At 39.3% G+C, this 19215-nt stretch overlaps 1 protein-coding gene across 1 annotated transcript in view; it reads right to left on the bottom strand.

Annotated features, from left to right (window-relative positions):
- Positions 1 to 7081: 7081 nt before the first annotated feature.
- The window catches only part of LOC124289212, a 35403-nt gene continuing 23269 nt past the window's right edge, over positions 7082 to 19215 (bottom strand). Inside the window, exons 13-16 of the mRNA XM_046725816.1 lie at positions 17053 to 17173; positions 16582 to 16731; positions 15309 to 15494; positions 7082 to 8803 (exon numbers count right to left, since the gene is read on the bottom strand). Of these exons, the coding sequence (XP_046581772.1) occupies positions 8373 to 8803; positions 15309 to 15494; positions 16582 to 16731; positions 17053 to 17173 (888 nt within the window). The 3' untranslated portion in view covers positions 7082 to 8372. The remainder of the gene's footprint in view (positions 8804 to 15308; positions 15495 to 16581; positions 16732 to 17052; positions 17174 to 19215) is intronic.

The raw sequence follows: 19215 nt of genomic DNA, 5'->3' as shown, positions 1-19215 counted from the left end.
CAAAATATCAACATTTCATTGCAGTAACTCTACAGCTTGATGAAATATAAAAGTTGAACACGTAAAAGTATTTATGAGAAATACATGATAGATGTAATGAAGTGTGACCATCACAAGATGATTGTTAGTACATGAAATTATAATTCTATGATTGCAAACATGGCATAACAAGGAAAAAGGTAACAAAAATACACACAGTGGAAACATCTCTGAAATCATACATCTATTTGATATGTACATAACCAAAAATAACATTTATTTGATTAATATATCACATAGTCTGTGTAAATCAAACAGTAAAATCAAACATGGATGGAACCAGGAAAATCACAGACAGTAGCCAACAAGTATAAAGGTTTGAGGAATGTTTCTCTCATGAAAAAAGTATACAAATGCCTTTTTCAAGCTGAACATATTGCATCACTTGATAATTCTTAACACTGACGTTGACCTTTCTCTAAACTTGTATTTTGACTTGAAAAAAGTTAACTCATTCATTTGAAACGTGACCATTCAACACATTTTCACAAAGAAACAATAGTCTCTCACTGATGTGACACTTGGGATATGTAATTTGATTACATACACTGTTAATAGTCAAGAGTCAATACGAGAAGGGGTAAAATACTATTATGCATAAGATAAATCCTATACAAATTTGTTAGCATAGTTACAACAGATTTGCAATCAGACTTGGTAACCTACACATGTTAAATAGGCAAAAATCGTAACATTCATTCAGTTCAAGGCAACTTACTAAAGGCTGAATGTAGTACAGTCAAATAATGTTGTGTCAAGCAGGGATATATCAAATTCCAGAAAGTCTCAAGCTCTCCTTACAGACCTGCAAATTCCTTCTACATTTATGATCATTTATACTTAAGTATTTATACTGTTGATGTGGATGTGTGAACTTCCTGAATGTCTTGAACTCATTTGGGAGTCCCAAGTATCCAAATTAAGCATAATATACTCTGATGACTTGAAGAGTTCGAAATTAAAAATCACATCCACACTCCCACTTTCGGCAACTTCAACTTCAACTCACTTCACACACAATTCACTGGCCTTGTTGAAAGTGGCACTATTACATCAAAGGCAGAAGGTTTTCTGACAAAATACCAATATCCAATCAAGCCTAATCAACAAGCCAACCACCGCTCCATGGTGCAAGCTGATACCTGGAAACAAATCCATAGCAAGCTCCTTAAAGGCACAATGTCACACATTTTCGACAATATTTTGGTCTATATTATATATATTGGTGATATAATCACTCGGTTTAGCTTCCTATTGATGCAATAAAAGTCTTGCCTGAAATTGATAATTGGTGAACAGCCTCAAGAGAACACTTACCATATATGGAATCAGTGTATGAAAAAAGGCCCGCCCGAGACAGGCTACATTTCTGAAAGACGGTCTAAATTAACAGCTAGCCAGCCCATTGAGTGGTAAAAACCTATGTAACATGTCCCACACATCTAAGTAATTTCATCATATCTTAAAATCTTTTTTTCAAATTGAGCATTACATTTAGATTTGACAATTACTGTTTGAACATTGAACAATTGTATCGCAGGCTCAAAGAACTGTGTTGACATATATTATAACTAAAACAGCAACACCTATCGATGTGTGGAGTTATGCAGACAAGTAGTAAATACATGTCTCTATTTCTCTAAAAGTGAAAACAATAAATTCTATCAAAAATGGATGCTGTATCATGCTCTTGTAGACCAGTAGCACACTCCCAGCCATCAGTTTAACACCATATTAAACTTCTCACCCAAATCTATATCACTGTACATAACATCAAAGTGTCATTTCATCCATCATGTGCTAGTCATTTTCCCTTATATGCTCTATACTTCATGTTATTTGCTACCTATTCTGTCAGTGTGAATGTGTGAGTGAATGCAATGTGCTTGTCTAATGTCTTAAAAAAAAGAAGTGTTTGTCACTGATATGGTAATGTCCCCTGCCGCTAAAGAATGGAATATCTATATTTACTACTTTTTATTTTTTGGTCACATACAAGATGCCTGAAATGACTGGTGTCTGCATAATCACCCAATGTAGGCTGTCAACGTTCTTGAAAACATTGGGTGCAATGTTTTATGAGATATCGCGTTTAAATAAGTTTGAAAAGCGGTCAAAGTGTCGTGGTGACCCCGAAGATAAGGTCAAGGTCACCCAAATAAACTGGTGTCAGCATAATACCCCAATGTAAACTGTCACCAAATTTGAAGACATTGGGTACAACAGTCCATGAGATATCGCGTTAACAAGAGTTAAAAGTGTGAAAAGTGTCGTGGTGACCATGAAGATGTATGCTGTCACTAAATTTGAAGACATTGGGTACGACAGTCCATGAGATGTCGCGTAACAAGAGTTTGAAAAGTGTTCAAAGTGTCATGGTGACCTTGAAAATAAAGTCAAGGTCACCCAGATCAACCAGTGTCTGCATAATCCCTTAATGTAGGCTGTCACCAAATTTGAAGACACTGGGTACAACAGTTCATGACAAGAGTTAGAAAACTGGTCAAAGTGTCATGGTGACCTTGAAGAAAACGTCAAGGTCACCCAAATAAACTGGTGTCTGCGTAATCCCCTAATGTAGGCTGTCACCAAATCAGAAGACATTGGGTACAACAGTTCATGAGATATCGCACTAACAAGAGTTTGAAAAGTGGTCAAAGTATTGTGGTGACCTTGAAAATAAGGCCAAGGTCACCCAAATCGACTGGTGTCTGGGTAATCTCGCAATGTAGGCTGTCACCAAATTTGAAGACATTGGGTACAACAGTTCATGAGATATCGCGTTAACATGAATCGGGACGTACGTACGGGCGCCGCTGAATCCATAGTCCCCTGTTCCGCGTTGCGGCGGGGGACAAAAATAAACCCCAGAAGCCTGTTGCTTCAATTTCTTTTCAATGGGATTTCTGCTTTGCTGGGCTGCAGCCCCAATTTGTAACAGGGGTTTCTGAAATAAAAAGATAATGAACAAAACAAAAAATACATGTCTCAGGTTCATTATATTATTCATTGTAACTAAAAATTGAATTATTTTCTTTGGATTGTCTGGTGTGGATAAATTCATTTTGGGCTGGTAACATTTGGAAGTAACCAGCCCTGATGTCTGGCTGGGTTTTTGGCTTATTTCATACACTGATGGAATGTAAACAATTGCGCTGTACATCAGAAACTGTTGCACGCGATGTTGTCAGTGTTTGCCGAACTGGTTTCAATCACAAGTTGTGAGTAGGATATTCGTAAAGAGCACTCCAAGGAACATAACTCTATGGGGTTCACTTGAAATAATGTTTAGCCGGTAGAGGGCACGAGAGTCGATTAAATGCAACATTGCATTAATTCATTCGAACTTTTCAATCTAATATTGTAATCTAAATATGTAAGTTTGTTTGAAATAAATTATATGGTAGATTCCCTGAGGGCTGATAGTTAGTATTATCGAGAGAAATGCATTATTTATTTTTGGAGAAGTGTGGTGTGATATAGTGCCTTTAAGACTTCTGCCAATAACACATATAAAAAGTTAAGGATTAAGATTATGGTTGTGAATCTATTTTACAAGTGGCAGTCCCTGACACTACCAGAAACTTTGGCATTCTTACCTGGTTATAAACTCTCATAACATGGTCTTTTGTTTTAGAAAGATTCACTTTACTGGTTGTCTCGAACTTAACATAACTCAAGCTATTTTTGAGGTTCTAACAAGCATGACATAACAATATTTGACTGTATATCTGATTGGTTGTCAAGCAGATAATCATTTTTGATATCTGATAATATATCCAAGAATGTAGTGACAAGACCAGACAGCAAATGTTCCTGTATGCAACAGTAAGCATCAATTAATGATAAAACCATCTGTCATTTATACAAGGAGACAAGTTGACTGAAATGTCTGTAGTCAATTATAACAATAGTATTTAAACAATAAAAGATAAGATCTATCTGCAGGTAATGTAACTGCAGTGTATATTTACTATAACACAACAGGTATATTTGAAAATGTACAATCAATCAATCAAACAAATGAGATTTTTATGCAGCATTTTCTCATCAAACCAAGACACTATTGCACTCTTAGAACGGAGAAAACTACTGAAGATCAATCTGGGCAGCTACCAAACTACTGAATATAATATATCATAACTAGACATAAATGTTACTCTGACTATACAAGTATGATTTTCCCCATTAAAAAATAGTCCAATCTGACATCATTGCTGTATTCTCTCAAATACACATCTGGTAACTATGTATTCTCCCTGCCAAAACATAATGTATTTAAAGAAATTAACAATTACAATATATGCCAAGAAAAAGACCAAAGAAAGTAAAAATGTAACACCTTCTTACCACTATGATACAAATACCCCGATATACATAGACACATCTATCTAAATGGTTTATGGAAATAATTCTCTGTTTAAATAATAACAATAATAATTATGATGGTGATACATGTAACATGAACAGACCTTGGACCACAACTAGTTCAAAGCATGACAATAAATGACCATGTTTTACATACACTAAATGTTGACCTTGACCTTTGGCTTATTTTGAACAAAAGCTTTAAAAAACATGGAACCAGCCTTAAATTGCCTCACTGTATTTGCTATAATAATTCTCCAGGGAGAACTTCATTGAAAGATGTATTCTAATGTCAATAATCTTTGCTCCAAATCCAGTCATATTTTGACTACTACTTCAAAGGCGACCTTGACCATTTACATAAATGCAAGTGACACATTCAGTGAGTAGGATTTCTCAAGAATACGAACAATACATATGTTTTACTAAAAACATGAACACTGACCTTGACCAGAGATAAATCATGACCAAAACCTTCTCAAAGAAAGGCCCTATGCTTCAAAAATGTTAATGATAAATGTAGGAAATACTTTTTCAGAAAGTATCATGACAAACCCATTTCGTGAATTTTGCCTGTGCCAAAAGAATTACCCTGATGATTTGGAAAAGTCCCTTGGAAGAAGTGTCATGAATGTCATTAATCTTTGTGCGGCAGTAACTTGACAGAATGACCAGCGGTGGCAGTTAACACAGCCGTGACAGCCACCCCATTTCACAGAGTTGCTATTAATATCCAATAACATGACTCCACACCAGAGAGGAACATGCTGAAGCACATGGCATTATTATGCATGATGCATTCTCAACTGCCCAAGCTGCCATTATGCAAACAGATGAAAAACAATGTTCACTGACGAATGAGATGAGCTGAGCTCTATTGCCCAATCAAACGAGACCACTGACTGCAACCTGGTACACACTTGCCAGTAGTGAGACAAGGTAAATACATCAACCATATTGGTCTTGTCAACATTCTTATTGATCACACAAACAGGCTCTGGAGTACATGCAGAAATCTTGAATATCACAAAATATAATACACAGTTTTTTATGTCTTTAAATACATTTGCCAGATGATCACAGTTGATAACAATCAGGGAGGGGAATCCACTAAAAGAAGTGGCCATTATAAGCATACATCACTACACATCACAGTGAGAAGAGATTGCTGACGAAATAAAATGTAGATAACAACATTAACAGATGATGTAGTCAGTTGCAACAACAATTACATAAAATATATCACCAGTAACAGAATAACAATCAACAATTAAATCTTTGAAGGGCATTTCAGAATATATACTATGAAGATGCACGCTTGTCTTTTAAAAGTATTTACCTTTTCCTAAGATAGAATAAATAACAAAGATTTTAGAAACTGTCCCAATATAAAAAACGAGGCATTCAAATACTTGTCATCTGCCGAGTTTCCACTTTATGTTCAAGGTACATGATGATTTCACATTTAGTATTTTGATTCTCAGGTTCATCACTTCACACACGCAATAGACAGATATGTCGATAAAGGACTCTCAGAATAAGACTGGTTTTGTGTTCATGGTGGAAAGTGAACATGCAACCAGAGATTCAAAGATCTCGAAGGAGATAGGAAGATTTGTGGTCAGATTTTACTATGCTACTATATATAGATATAGTGGAACACTGAATCACGTGAGCAGTGAATTATCACATCACAGGGCCATACATCTGTCATTATATGGTTCATGCTCAAAGAAATGTAATTACAATTGTAATATGTCTTTAACATTATCATCTGACAGTGTCACTGTTAATCAGCAGAACCAAACTGACAAACTGCATTTTAATTCTGTGTGAACAATTTTATGGTAATAAATGTATGATGAGTGTTGACATGAAACAGCCACAGTGTACAGATTCTTTGTATCTTATATATCAGATATATCTATACACCTTTCATGCTATCCCTGTTGTCATTACTTAGTAATACCACTGTTTTATTATCTCATTGGCTTCATCATTATACATGTATTGGTATCTTTGTATATCAATCCTATTCCACTGGCTTTGAAATTATAATGCTATCATTGTACATTCATAACCATCCTTGTGTTGTGTAAACATATATATATTTTATCTGTGATCAAACCTAACTTTAAATACTGACGTATGGATAAACCTCGCCTATAAAGGTCTGTACCAAATGAGATCAATGTAAATGTGGCATGTGTTAAAATATTAAAATTATGTATGACGTCCATTTCCATGGGATCAGATTTACCTTAACTCTGTGGAGATTGTATGTGTATCACGACTGTGACTTAGTTCAAAATTTGGCAACCCATTGCTGGTACAGTCATCCCTCACCATAACTCGGGCCTTGGGGTCCATTAATGACCCCCCGCATTATGAGACACCCGCGGTATAGTAACTTATACATTACACGGAATAAAGGCCAAGTAAAATCGTATTTTCCATGGACATAACAGAACTGGTATTTCGTGTATTGTGCCCAGTCAAAACTATATTGTATTGTCAGAGGTGAAAAAACAAACTTTGTAAATTAAAATAGATACATGTACAGGAAACTTGCAATCAAACATCACTAGATATGATAATTCAATTGTTGTTCCTGTTATGCTACCTGTTATTCAACTAAGCTGGAAATAGCAATCAGCTGTGTATGCATGTTTTGGTCCAATGTACCATTGATTCAGTTAAAAACAATCCAAAAATATAACATCAATTAATTAATTAAATATAACATCAGTAATAGAAATCTCCCCTCAAAATCAGATATCAATGTAATTGTTGTTTGTAAATGTACTACCAACACAACTAATTATTTTAGGCAATTTGGCAACATATTCTACTAATACTTCAGATCAATGATAATACAATTCAGATCTCCAGCAGTACAATGCTGAAACAATCATGTTTAACAAATACATTGTATATAAAATATGTCACTATCAAATCAAGACATAAGCAAAGTTTTCCCAATAAAGGAAAGGTAAATATACATCTATAAAATCTTTATACAGAGAAGTTTCATATCAGAGTGAAAGATCTGATTTTAATCTGACAGAACTTAAAGTCATAGCCTAAAACCTGACTACAGATCCAGACATCAACATAGGTCTTCTACAGCAACACAAGTCTTCTAAATGGCCAAGATGAGTTTTGTTACTACAACAGAAACTATCAGGATCTACAGGCATCACACAACATGGAGGACCAGTTGAACAAACAGTTGAGGTCTCATAAAAGACCAAACATAGTACAGCATGGCAAAACAACAGTCACACATTTGATACACAGTCCCTGAAGAGATCAGATAAAGCTTTGACACAGAATATATCAAACGATATACGAGGTGAGCCATGTTGTATTGCATATCAATAACATTGCATGAAATGTCTCTCAATTTCATAATGCATAACAGCTAGTCAGAAAGCCTGCTACTTACATTTCAATGTATCATGGGAACAAAATTTAAACATTATCAAATCGTGTCTCTTAGTGAACATTAGACTTGTTAAAACACATTTCTGTTTCGTACTTATCTATGCTGCACAATTGTCTATGTAAACCTAACAAGATACTATCTCATTCAACTGAAGTCAGCAATCTATCTTACAGGCGTAATCTATCAGTCATGTTCAAGTTTTCAGTTTTACACTGCCATGCAAATTAGCTACTGTTTAATGCCCAGCATTCATTCCTCAGTTAAAGAAGCATGATACATGGATTTCCAACTGAATGTAGATTTCCTCTGTATTATACCTGAAACAGTTTTCTGTAGACAGGACTGAAAGTATGACCATTAAATATTATTTCTAAAATATAGCCAAATTATCATACACCTACCTACAGAAGACATCAGTATAGTCACATCACAGAAGCTATTATCTGACAACAAAATGTGCTTCAACCACTGAGAGACAACTGGTTGGCACAACTAAGTACAGAAAGGACAAACCTGATCACAAGATAGTACAACTCTTCGATTTTGCTTCATCCCCTTTTTGTGACCGTTTTGAATTTCTTCGTTTGACCTTTTCTCTTCCATTTCCCTGCGTGATGATAGAATCAAATCCTCTATCTTGTGGTGCCAGATGAAAATTCTGGGGAGGCGGAGCTTGATTTGAAACTGAAGCAGGCTGAACAACCGGAGTTGTTTCTTGCTTCCCTGGCTCCACGTACTTCTCAGTGGGTATGTCCTCTGGAATGTCGGGGAGAGGTTTGAAGAGTTGGTCTTTGATGTCAAGGTCATCTAAGTCCCCGCCATCTGCTTGTACCGAGTTTTCAAGATCAATCAGTTGTTTTGCCTCTTTGACAAGAATGTCTACTGCCTGCTTTGTGAAAGGGTGCGACTGGATGATGGAGGCAGAAAAGTCAAGCTGAACTTGATTTACTGAAAGGAGAATAAGGACACATTTAATTTCATTTTCAGATTATGCTAATGTTAAAATTGTATGGACATGTTTAATACATACATGCCTCAATACAGGTGGGTAAACATTGTAGATTTATTAAACAGTGATATCTTCAACGGGTAAGTAATAGTCAGTGTTTAATGTTCCAATATGTATTCATCACAATCTTCAATTCCACAATGTGTTAAGCCCATTTCTGGTGTCCTCCGCCATGATATTAGTGCTATTATGGCAAACTAAACTCAGTCAGTCAGTCAGTCAGTTTAATGTTCCAATATATCATATTTTAGTATAGGGCTTTATATCATATTATATATTCAATTCAGAAAATAAATCATGTCAGGACAACAAATTATTTTGGTCTGGCTTCAGTATGGTATACTTCTAGTGGATGTTTTCCTATTGTACTGAAGTAACTAGGTATTACTTCACTTTGTCTGCATTATTCATTTCCCATCTGTACTGTGAAATGGGAAATATATGTAAATTATAATCTTAGCATTTAGCCGAAAAAAAAATAACTTCTTCTTGCTTAACATAGTGGAACACTTGTATCTCCCTAACTGAAGCTCCTTCAATGTAAAATCACTAATTAGTACACCACTCTAGTTACCTCCCTTCCACAAGCTGGGAACGAGGGCCACCTCTACCCATGTGCCTCACTCTCTCCTCATATACTGAGCCCAACATTTGAATTTACAGGAAATCCAAAGTGTTATGTGGGGAGGATGGGAGGGGCTTACCTCATGAGTCAGGATAAGTATAAAATATCAATTTTACTCTAAAAATTACATATTTTTCCTTATCCTGACTCATGCTCTTTTTGCTTGTAGAATCCTATGGCAAAGGAGGTGGGAATATATAATACTTTGGATTTTAATAATTAGTGATTTGAACTGTGATGATTGTAATAACCCCATGGGAACTTCATAAAGGCACTGAACTGATGAATTCCTGCTGCTAACTTATCAGCTGCCATATAAAGGTTATTACAATGTACTTATTATGATAAAGTATATATAACATTAATACAATGCTTAAGACTAATAGACTTAAGCTTGTTAATATGCTAGTATAAACTCCTTAGAGTTTGTTAGCTAAAATACTTAAGATATAAACATAGTACTAAGCTTAAGATATGATTAAACTTAAGCTAATTATATAATAGCAAAACTCTTTAGAGTTTGTTAGTTAATATACTTATATGATATAGATATAATGCTGAGCTTAAGATATGAATAAGCTTTAGTTACATATATAATAGCAAAACTCTGTAGAGTTTGTTAGCTAATATATTTTTACAATATGAGTATAGTACTGTGCTTAAGATATAATTAACTTAAGCTACATATACAATAGCCAAAAACTCTGTAGAGTTTATTAGCTAATAGATTTATAATGTAACCATAGTACTAAGCTTAAGATAAGATTAGACTTAAGCTAAATGTATATAGCAAAAAAAACCTCCTTAGAGTTTATTAACTAATATACTTTTATGTTATAAACATAGTACTGAGCTTAAGATATGAATAAGCTTAAGTTACATATATAATAGCAAAAACTCCGTAGAGTTTGTTAGCTAATACATGTTATAATGTAACCATATTGCTTAAGATATGATGAAACATAAGCCAAATAGCAAAAAACTCTTTAGAGTTTGTTAGCTAATATACTTATATGATATAAACATAGTACTGAGCTTAAGATATGAATAAGCTTAAGCTACCTATATAATAGCCCAAACTCTGTAGAGTTTGTTAGCTTATATATTTTTACATATGAGTATAGTACTATGCTTAAGATATAATTAACTTAAGCTAAGTATATAATAGCCAAAACTCTGTAGAGTTTGTTAGCTAATACATTTATCATGTAACCATAGTACTACTCTTAAGATATGATTAACTTAAGGTAAATATATAATAACCAACTCTGTAGAGTTGTTAACTTATATATTGTATGATGTAATAATCATAGTACTGTGATGATAAAAAGAACTTAAGCAAATTATATATAGCATGTAGCTATTTAGTACTGTTATAAGATAAGTAGAAATCTGTAAGATTGACTTATCTTCTCCGAGGAACTGTCAACTGTTGTGCGAGGACCATGGGATCGAATTGGTGGATACCTGAGACGCCCTCGGTGGTGATATCTCTCAGATAATGGTTGGCAACCACCATATCGATCTCCAGAAATAAACCCTCCATTATTTCAAATAACATTTGTGTAGATCAATTGTAGAAGTTAGCTTCTAATATCATGAGTATTAAAAGCTCATGGAGGGTCGGATTGGGTCCATCCGCCTTGTATGCACGTGAGTATGACAGTTCTGATCCAAACGGAGATATAGTACGTGAGACTTCATTCTGCATAAGTTGATGATAGAGGAAATAATCTGTTGCATTTTTCCCTCCTGTTTGGTTCGGGTGGAGATAAATTTACAGTGCTCTTGCTGGCCATCGTGATAGAATCATCGTGATCATGGAGTCCAAGTATGTCATCCAGGCGTGTTCATAAACCTCACTTGTGAGGTGTTGGAGCACTATATTCAGATCCCCAAGTTGGAGGGTGAAACTTCCGCTTTAATCTCCAATCAGAAAGCTTAAGTAGGTTTACTAACCATCTAGTTGTGTTAGTAGCTTGATGATGAAATTCAGCTGTAGTTCTGAGACGCTGTGGATTTAGATCCACTTGTATCCCGTCGTCTAGGTTATTCGCCGCGAAGTCCTTTGACGATGTAGGTGCACAACCAGGTGTGTCTGTCCTCGTTGAACTTTATGTAAAATGCAGCCTGACTGCCGTGTTCTCGTCCTGACTTGACAGGGAGGTCTCTAACCTGAAGAAAGCAGCCCAATCATGAAGGTTCAGATTAACTGGACTGTAAGGAGGCTTGCTCGTTCACTGATATATAGTTGTCACTTGTAACCTAAGTCTTGAACTGTGAACTAAGATCGACCTCTCGTGTAGAGTCAGTGTCCAACACGGTCCAATCAGAACAAGGCATTTTGATTCTGTAGAATACCCGCTGTGATCGCCACCGGTGTAGCAGGAAAAAACCTTGTATAAAATCGGGCCGCCATTGATATTAGCATAATCGTCGGTCTTCACCGTGAAGCTTCGAAGTTACCCGAAAGTGACCACATGTTTCGAGGGTTTAAGGTAAACGCATGAAACCTCCGTAAATAATTACTCGCTTGTAATATTAATGCTGGGTAGGTTATTTTCCTGGCTGTCGTGAAAGTAACTTCAGTTTTGAATATAATTCACTTCCTTATATAAAGGTACAATAAACTTGTAAGTTGTCAGCTTGTAGACTGTATACATGAATGTATCGTCATAATTGTAGAATTAAAGCTGAACTTGTTGTACATATTTCTTCTCAGAAACTTTGACGATTATGAGTTATACCGCTGTAACAAGGCTGCTGTTCAATTTCGATATTGAATTGTCTGCAGATCTGGCGTAATGGTCACGCGATGTAGATAATCGTATCAGAAGTCCGGGATTGCATATTCTAGCAATCTATAATGAAAGGTTGATTCCTGTGAAGATCTATGAAACGCCGCTGACTAATTAATACAGCGACGTTCTATGTTGTAAATAGCCTGTGCAATTGTCTTCGCGTAGTTTTATAGACGGCATATGGCATACAGTTGATAGACAACTTATGCGATGTCTTGAACGGACTGACGAGTAGATATATATGACGAGTGGCTAATATATGGAGACCTTGGAGGAGATTTCCTCGGTGGACGCCGGAGACTTCGCGAAGCTCTCGAAGTATCCATTCTAGATTTTCTGTGTGAAGTAGACTTGGAGCCACTTAGCCTTCGCGACCTTCGCGAAGGTATCGAGTCAGAGCCCGATCAGTATATATATATACGACCTCTGTGTTCAACAGGAGTGAGTGAGTGAGTGAGTTTAGTTTTACGCCGCACTCAGTAATATGTGGGGTCGGTGAAGCGCTACTCCTCCGCGACGTCCCTTGTAACTGGTGAGGCTCTAGCTCCTTCTTCGCGGAGGTGGCCTGGGACTTCTTAGCGAAGTGTCTAGAGTCCGATCAATATATGAGCGCTTAGCTTCATACAGGGTGTGGTTCTTGCTGGTTCTGCATAAGTAGAGCCGGTGTAGATCATCCTATCATCTTCAGAAGTCGCGGTCACCTAAATCTGGTGATAAGAATCTCATTGATCGCTCTAGATCTATTAAGGCCAAGAACATACGCCTCTGGCGCTTTGAACTTTTATGGCTTTACGGTAGGCTGTGTCCACATTCTGTGGCACCGCAGCAATCGAAGTCGATCGGAGGTAAGGTGATGGCGCCTGCATCGCCTTCCTTTATCAGGTATGTCTGCCGAAAGTTGCCACTCTTGGAAGGTGAAGAGAGGTCTAGGTTGTTTACCATCCAATATCGTGATCTCAGCATCTGAGAAAATGATGCCTCCATCATCTTCTATCCCAGCATCGCTGATGAGAGTTGATGCTCTTCTGATGGTGGACTGTGTATTTCTATCTCTATGTCGGGTGACGCCGGGAGACCTGACTGTAGACTTGTGTGCAGACTTGTGTGGTGACCTGTGAGGCGTCGACGTGGTGATGTACGAGGAGATCGGGCGCCGTGAACGGCGAGGAGATCATCTTGGTGATCTGGCGCCTATGGGTTGACCTTCTCGAGACCTGTGAGGAGAATGTTGATAGCTTCGGCTCTTGTGTAGTCAGGTGTCCTTCGCGAAGGCCTTCGCGAAGCTTCCTCTGCGTCCGGTCCTGGGGAACGGCGACTTGACCTTCGCGAAGGCTTCCTTGAGGTCTGGTGGTCTGAGTCCGCATCTAAGGATGAAGCCGAGGAAAGGTGATGATCTATCCCGCCTTCGCGGGCTGTACATCTGGGTCCTTCGTTGAGGTGGTCTGCGACTTCCTTCGCGAAGGTGGCTTCGCCGTGGCTGCTACGCTGACAGGGGTGCCTCTGGGTGTCGCTCGCGTTGGAACCTTCAGCGAAGGCTCAGGCCTTGGGCTGGCTGCTTCTCCAGTCTGTAGTGGCCCTCCATCATGATCATGATTTGCCGCAACAGTTCATCTGGGATGGTCTGCGACGAAGTAGTCGGTGCCCTCTCTGCGATGTTAGCGGCGGGCCCTCAGGGAAGTCGCCTGATCGCCAGTGTAGAGACATCAGGCTGCATGGCGATCTCTGCTGATGTCACTGTAGCTGTCTCGGTCAAACTTCTTGTATGCGTCGTCGGGATGATGATCGGCTGATCATCGTAGAGAGGCCCAGTTCAGCGGCTGGAACAATCTCGGTTGAGAAAGTCCTAGTAGACTTCGCTGATTTCCCCTCAGAGGTCGACGCTGCCCTGGGGGTGCGCGGTCCGCGCTGAGTGTTGGTAGGCAACGGACCCTCAGGAAGATCATAGAATATCAGCGTTGGTACATCAGGCTGCATGTTGATCTCGCGCTGACATCACTGTTGCCGACATCGGTCATTCTTTTGATGTAATTATCAGGTATGATGATCGGCTGATCATCATACAGGCCCAAATCTCGCGACGGGAACAATCTCGCTGAGAAAGTTCAAGTAGACTTCGTTGATTTCCCCTCAGAGGTCGCGTTGAGATGCAGTAGAAGCCCTCTAGTCTTCGGCTGCGCGACGATGGGATGTCTGGGGAAGCAGGACGCTTCTTGGAGGCGGCGGACTACGCCCCACTCTCCACCACTCTAGCGGAACACCAGACGGGAGGGGTCGACCAACAGCAGTAGACTGGCGAGGGATTCAGGTGTATCAGTCATGGCTAGACTCTGCATGCATGACCTATCTGCTGCGCCGCCTCAAACGCAGTAATTATTTATTAAAGGCAGAATTGATAAATTAGTACCGCAACTGCAACGTGAATAACATGAAACATGGCGCAGTACAGCTAGGGCATATTAAATGCGGATCAGCAGCAGAATAAAAACGTAATGTGCAATAGTACAGAATTTTATCAACGTAATCCACTGAAACAACACGGCCCCCGTGAATAAACAGTAGAAACACGACTAAATATCAATATATAATTGTTGAAGGATACTAGCTAAACCTCTATAGATGTCTATACGAGGTAACTAACTAAATATAATCAAAGGATATAGTGTGTCGGGAGACACAGGCGCTTTCACGCCCAGCTCACTGGGCGAAGAAGGAGAGAGTGAGGCACATGGGTAGAGGTGGCGCCCTCGTTCCCGCGCTTGTGGAAGGGAGGTAACTCGTGGTGTACTAATTAGTGATTTAACATTGAAGGGAGCTTCAATTAGGGAGATACAAGTGTTCCACTATGTTCGCAAGAAGAAGAAGACAAGCAAAAAGAGCATGAGTCAGGATAAGGAAAAATAATTCTTTTCTAATTTCTACTTTTTGAACAAAGTTACAACTTGTTAAAATAATCTGACCTGAAAAGATGGATAAGTCCCTATAATGAAAGTTGCAGGAAGCATTTGTTTATCCACTCACCACCAGGTGGCAAGATAACTAGGGGATAGAAGCCCCCCGGGGGCTGGTAAATGACACGGGTCAGAACCATGTTCCTGTTGACGGTCAAGTAGCAGATGACCAGTTGCTCCTCATGGTCCTCCAGGGTGTTGTCCAGATACAAAAGACCCCAGCCAACCAGGTCCCCCTTCTGCACCACATCTCTGGCTGGAACACAACATGACACTGCATTCATACATCTTTTGTGGAATACAGCATGACAAAGCATGAATACATCCTAGGCTGGAATACAAAATTACACTTCATTAATACATCCGAGGTTGGAATACAACATGACACTGCCTTAATACATCCTTAACTGGAATACAACATGACACTATTGATACATCTTTGTTGGAATACAGCATAACATGGCATTAATACATCCTTGGTTGGAATACAACATGATACTGCATGAATACATCCCTGGATAGAATACAACATGGAAGTGCATGAATACATCCCTGGATAGAATACAACATGGTACTGCATGAATACATCCTTGGTTGGAATACAACATGATACTGCATGAATACATCCCTGGATAGAATACAACATGGTACTGCCTTAATACATCCCTGGATAGAATACAACATGGTACTGCCTTAGTACATGCCTGGATAGAATACAACATGCTACTGCATGAATACATCCCTGGATAGAATACAACATGGTACTGCATGAATACATCCCTGGATAGAATACAACATGATACTGCATGAATACATCCCTCGATAAATACAACATGGCACTGCCTTAATATATCCCTGGAGAGAATACAACATGATACTGCATGAATACATCCCTGGATAGAATACAACATGGTACTGCATGAATACATCCCTGGATAGAATACAACATGGTACTGCATGAATACATCCCTGGATAGAATACAACATGGTACTGCATGAATACATCCCTGGATAGAATACCACATGATACTGCATGAATACATCCCTGGATAGAATACAACATGGTACTGCCTTAATACATCCCTGGATAGAATACAACATGGTACTGCCTTAATATATCACTGGATAGAATACAACATGGTACTGGATGAATACATCCCTGGATAGAATACAACATGGTACTGCGTGAATACATCCCTGGATAGAATACAACATGGTACTGCCTTAATACATCCTTGGTTGGAATACAACATGATACTGCATGAATACATCCTTGGATGGTACTGCATTAATACAATTCCCCAGCCATACAATAAGATATTGTATTAATACAATCATCATACCTTCTCCTGTAGCCCAGAATCGGAGAAAGTCCTGCTTGAAGTTGGACTGAGGTGGAGGATCGAAGGGACTTGCTGTTGACAAGGCCAGAGCTGGAGGAGGGGAGTCATCATCAAATTTGTCAATAATCTTGACCTCAAAATGGTTGTACCCTGCAACAAATGGATGGAAGAACTGTGGGATCATCTACACACACTGCTGTTTATATGTATCTCATCATTCATGCATCAACACATTGGAAAGCTGAATCTTCTTGACCTAATATAATTAACTTCTCTTCTAAGACTATTGTAACAGTTGATGTTCCATCTCATACCCCATTCTGTGTCAACACTCATGTGTGAACAGATCCACCAAAGGATGGCAGAAATCCCAGTCACAGTCTTAGTGTTAATCATGGCCCAACTTTTTCATAAAACTCGACACACATTTATTTTACAAGTGAAGTTCTTTATATGAATCCTCCACCCTACCTCTATTGAGACTGTATGGAGCTTGGAGTGCGACCGGAGATATGTGATCCCTGACGTTCACCTGGCAGGCTGCCTGGTCCACTTTGGAGCCGCTTGGCAAACACCAGTGGTCAGCATTGGTCTGGAACAAGATGGCACCGATGATGGTCAGTACCACCAGGACAACTGCATATCATACTGTTTGTTAAATCAGCTGAAAACACTGGAAATACTTAATGCAGATCCATATGTGTTCAGTCATCTACTTTCAACTGCCATGCTCAGAATACGAAAAGTATAGTGCAAAAGGTTTGCTGCTTTAGTTTAAAACTGTATCTAACAGACCTTAGCCCAAGTCTAGCATAAATTTATACAAACCTGTAGAGGTTATGAATTCTTTGAAGAAAGTCCTCCTTGGGGTACATATAAGCATTAAAATGTCCATTTTAAATCCTACGACAGTTGTAACTATATTTTTAATAAAATATTTACAAAACAAAAAAAACTCGTTTTGTCTTGTGAGACCACCCCTACAGGGCCCCACGGGACCAACACAGCCAAGAGCAGGTAACTCGCCCGTCTACCTCGTGCCTCACTTTTCATGCTGAACGTGTCAGACAGAATGAGGGAGGAGGGTGGCATTACTTGTTGAGGACTTTCTTCAAAATTCATAACCTCTACAGGTTTGTATAATTCTTTTTCAGAAGAAGACCTCCTTGGGGTACATATAAACATATGACAGACTCCCAAAGATATTTGAGACAGGAGTGGCATTCTGTCTGGCAACAACTAAACCCGTGGTGGAGTGAAATCTACAACCGATACGGAAATAGAAAACATCGAGCCACCTGACCGCTGATGTCAATCAGACGGGGCGGGAACTAGAGAGCCCAAGCTTACATGTCAATTGGCTCAATATCAATGACATAAAACCCGGCCCCCAACCATTACAATGGAAGGAATGTATGGGGACATGCCGAAACAACTCCCAACCCTAATATAGCCCCAGCCAGACAAGCGTGGCGAGAGGTATAAGGGTAGGGAAAGCTTAAAAACTTTAAACGCTACAAAGCCAATAACCCAGGAGTCGAGCTAAGAAGTACTGCAAACTAATGCTCGATAAAACCCAGAGAAATTATTAGCCTCGCTAAAACTTTTCTGAGGAAATCGAACGAGTACAAACGCCATGCATTGTACGAGTGAAAAACACCCCCACCAAACACTCTCTGCGTGAGGAGGGTAAGTGTAGGCCACCATCCCACAAAGCTGATTAACACAGACTCCCAAATACCGAAGGCTCGGGAAGAGGGAAAACCTGTAAGCGTACAAAAATCCTCTGAATAGCGGAAAGCGTAGCTGAACATGTGTTGGCTCACCATTACACTAACCTGGTCCGCGTGACATGCGGCTCGGCGGGAGGCATACCAAACAGTGCCCGTGGGGGTTCGTACCCAATTCCGCCGCAAAGGCGGGTTAATAGCATATGACTGGTTAAAGCGTTCAAAGCGGACCCTCTCTTGAAGAGGGCGTAAGGGACATATGTACACCCAAAACCGACCCAACCCGAAGGATGGTAAAGGCTAATACGATGTAGTGATATGAAATATATCGACATTGAACACAGAACCGATACCAATGACCAGTTACTGACTTGGTCAGGGTGGCAGGTCACTCTCCACTGGAGAGAACCGAAAGACCGAACCGAACCGCGATCCTTAGAATGCGTGTCAAGTTGGTAATGGCGAATGAAGGCGTTCTGCTGGCTCCAAAGAGCGACAGAACCGATCTCTTCATTGAGCAGTGCCGCTGTGTAATGTCAACAAAGCGGCATCTGCCCTACCCAGTCTGCCTTCAACCCCTCGGGGGGAGGTAAACCTTATCATTGTAACCATACAATTATGGAAACAAGCCAACGAGATAAGGTGCTTTGCTAGCAGACTCCCCAGTCTTCCGCCACCCGAACAGCTCACATGGGTACCCATACGGATCCTTGTTGTTCGCTTAGTTTGACAGGAACACGGGTGAGCAATCGAAGATTGGTCCCGGTCGCGCGAAGGCTGGTTAAAGTAGAGTTGAAGTCGCGATATGAGCAGTCACGTGAAAGCAATATCGCGACTGAGAGTGGTTGGTATCCGGGAGTCGAATACGGACATGATCAGTATAAAATACTGTCAGTGTCGGGTC

The sequence above is a fragment of the Haliotis rubra genome, unplaced genomic scaffold (assembly GCF_003918875.1).
Source record: "Haliotis rubra isolate DU_JTF1 unplaced genomic scaffold, ASM391887v1 Scf436, whole genome shotgun sequence".
NCBI lineage: Eukaryota > Metazoa > Mollusca > Gastropoda > Lepetellida > Haliotidae > Haliotis > Haliotis rubra.
Note: the sequence above shows the minus strand (reverse complement) of the source record. Positions and strands in the feature narration are given on the sequence as shown.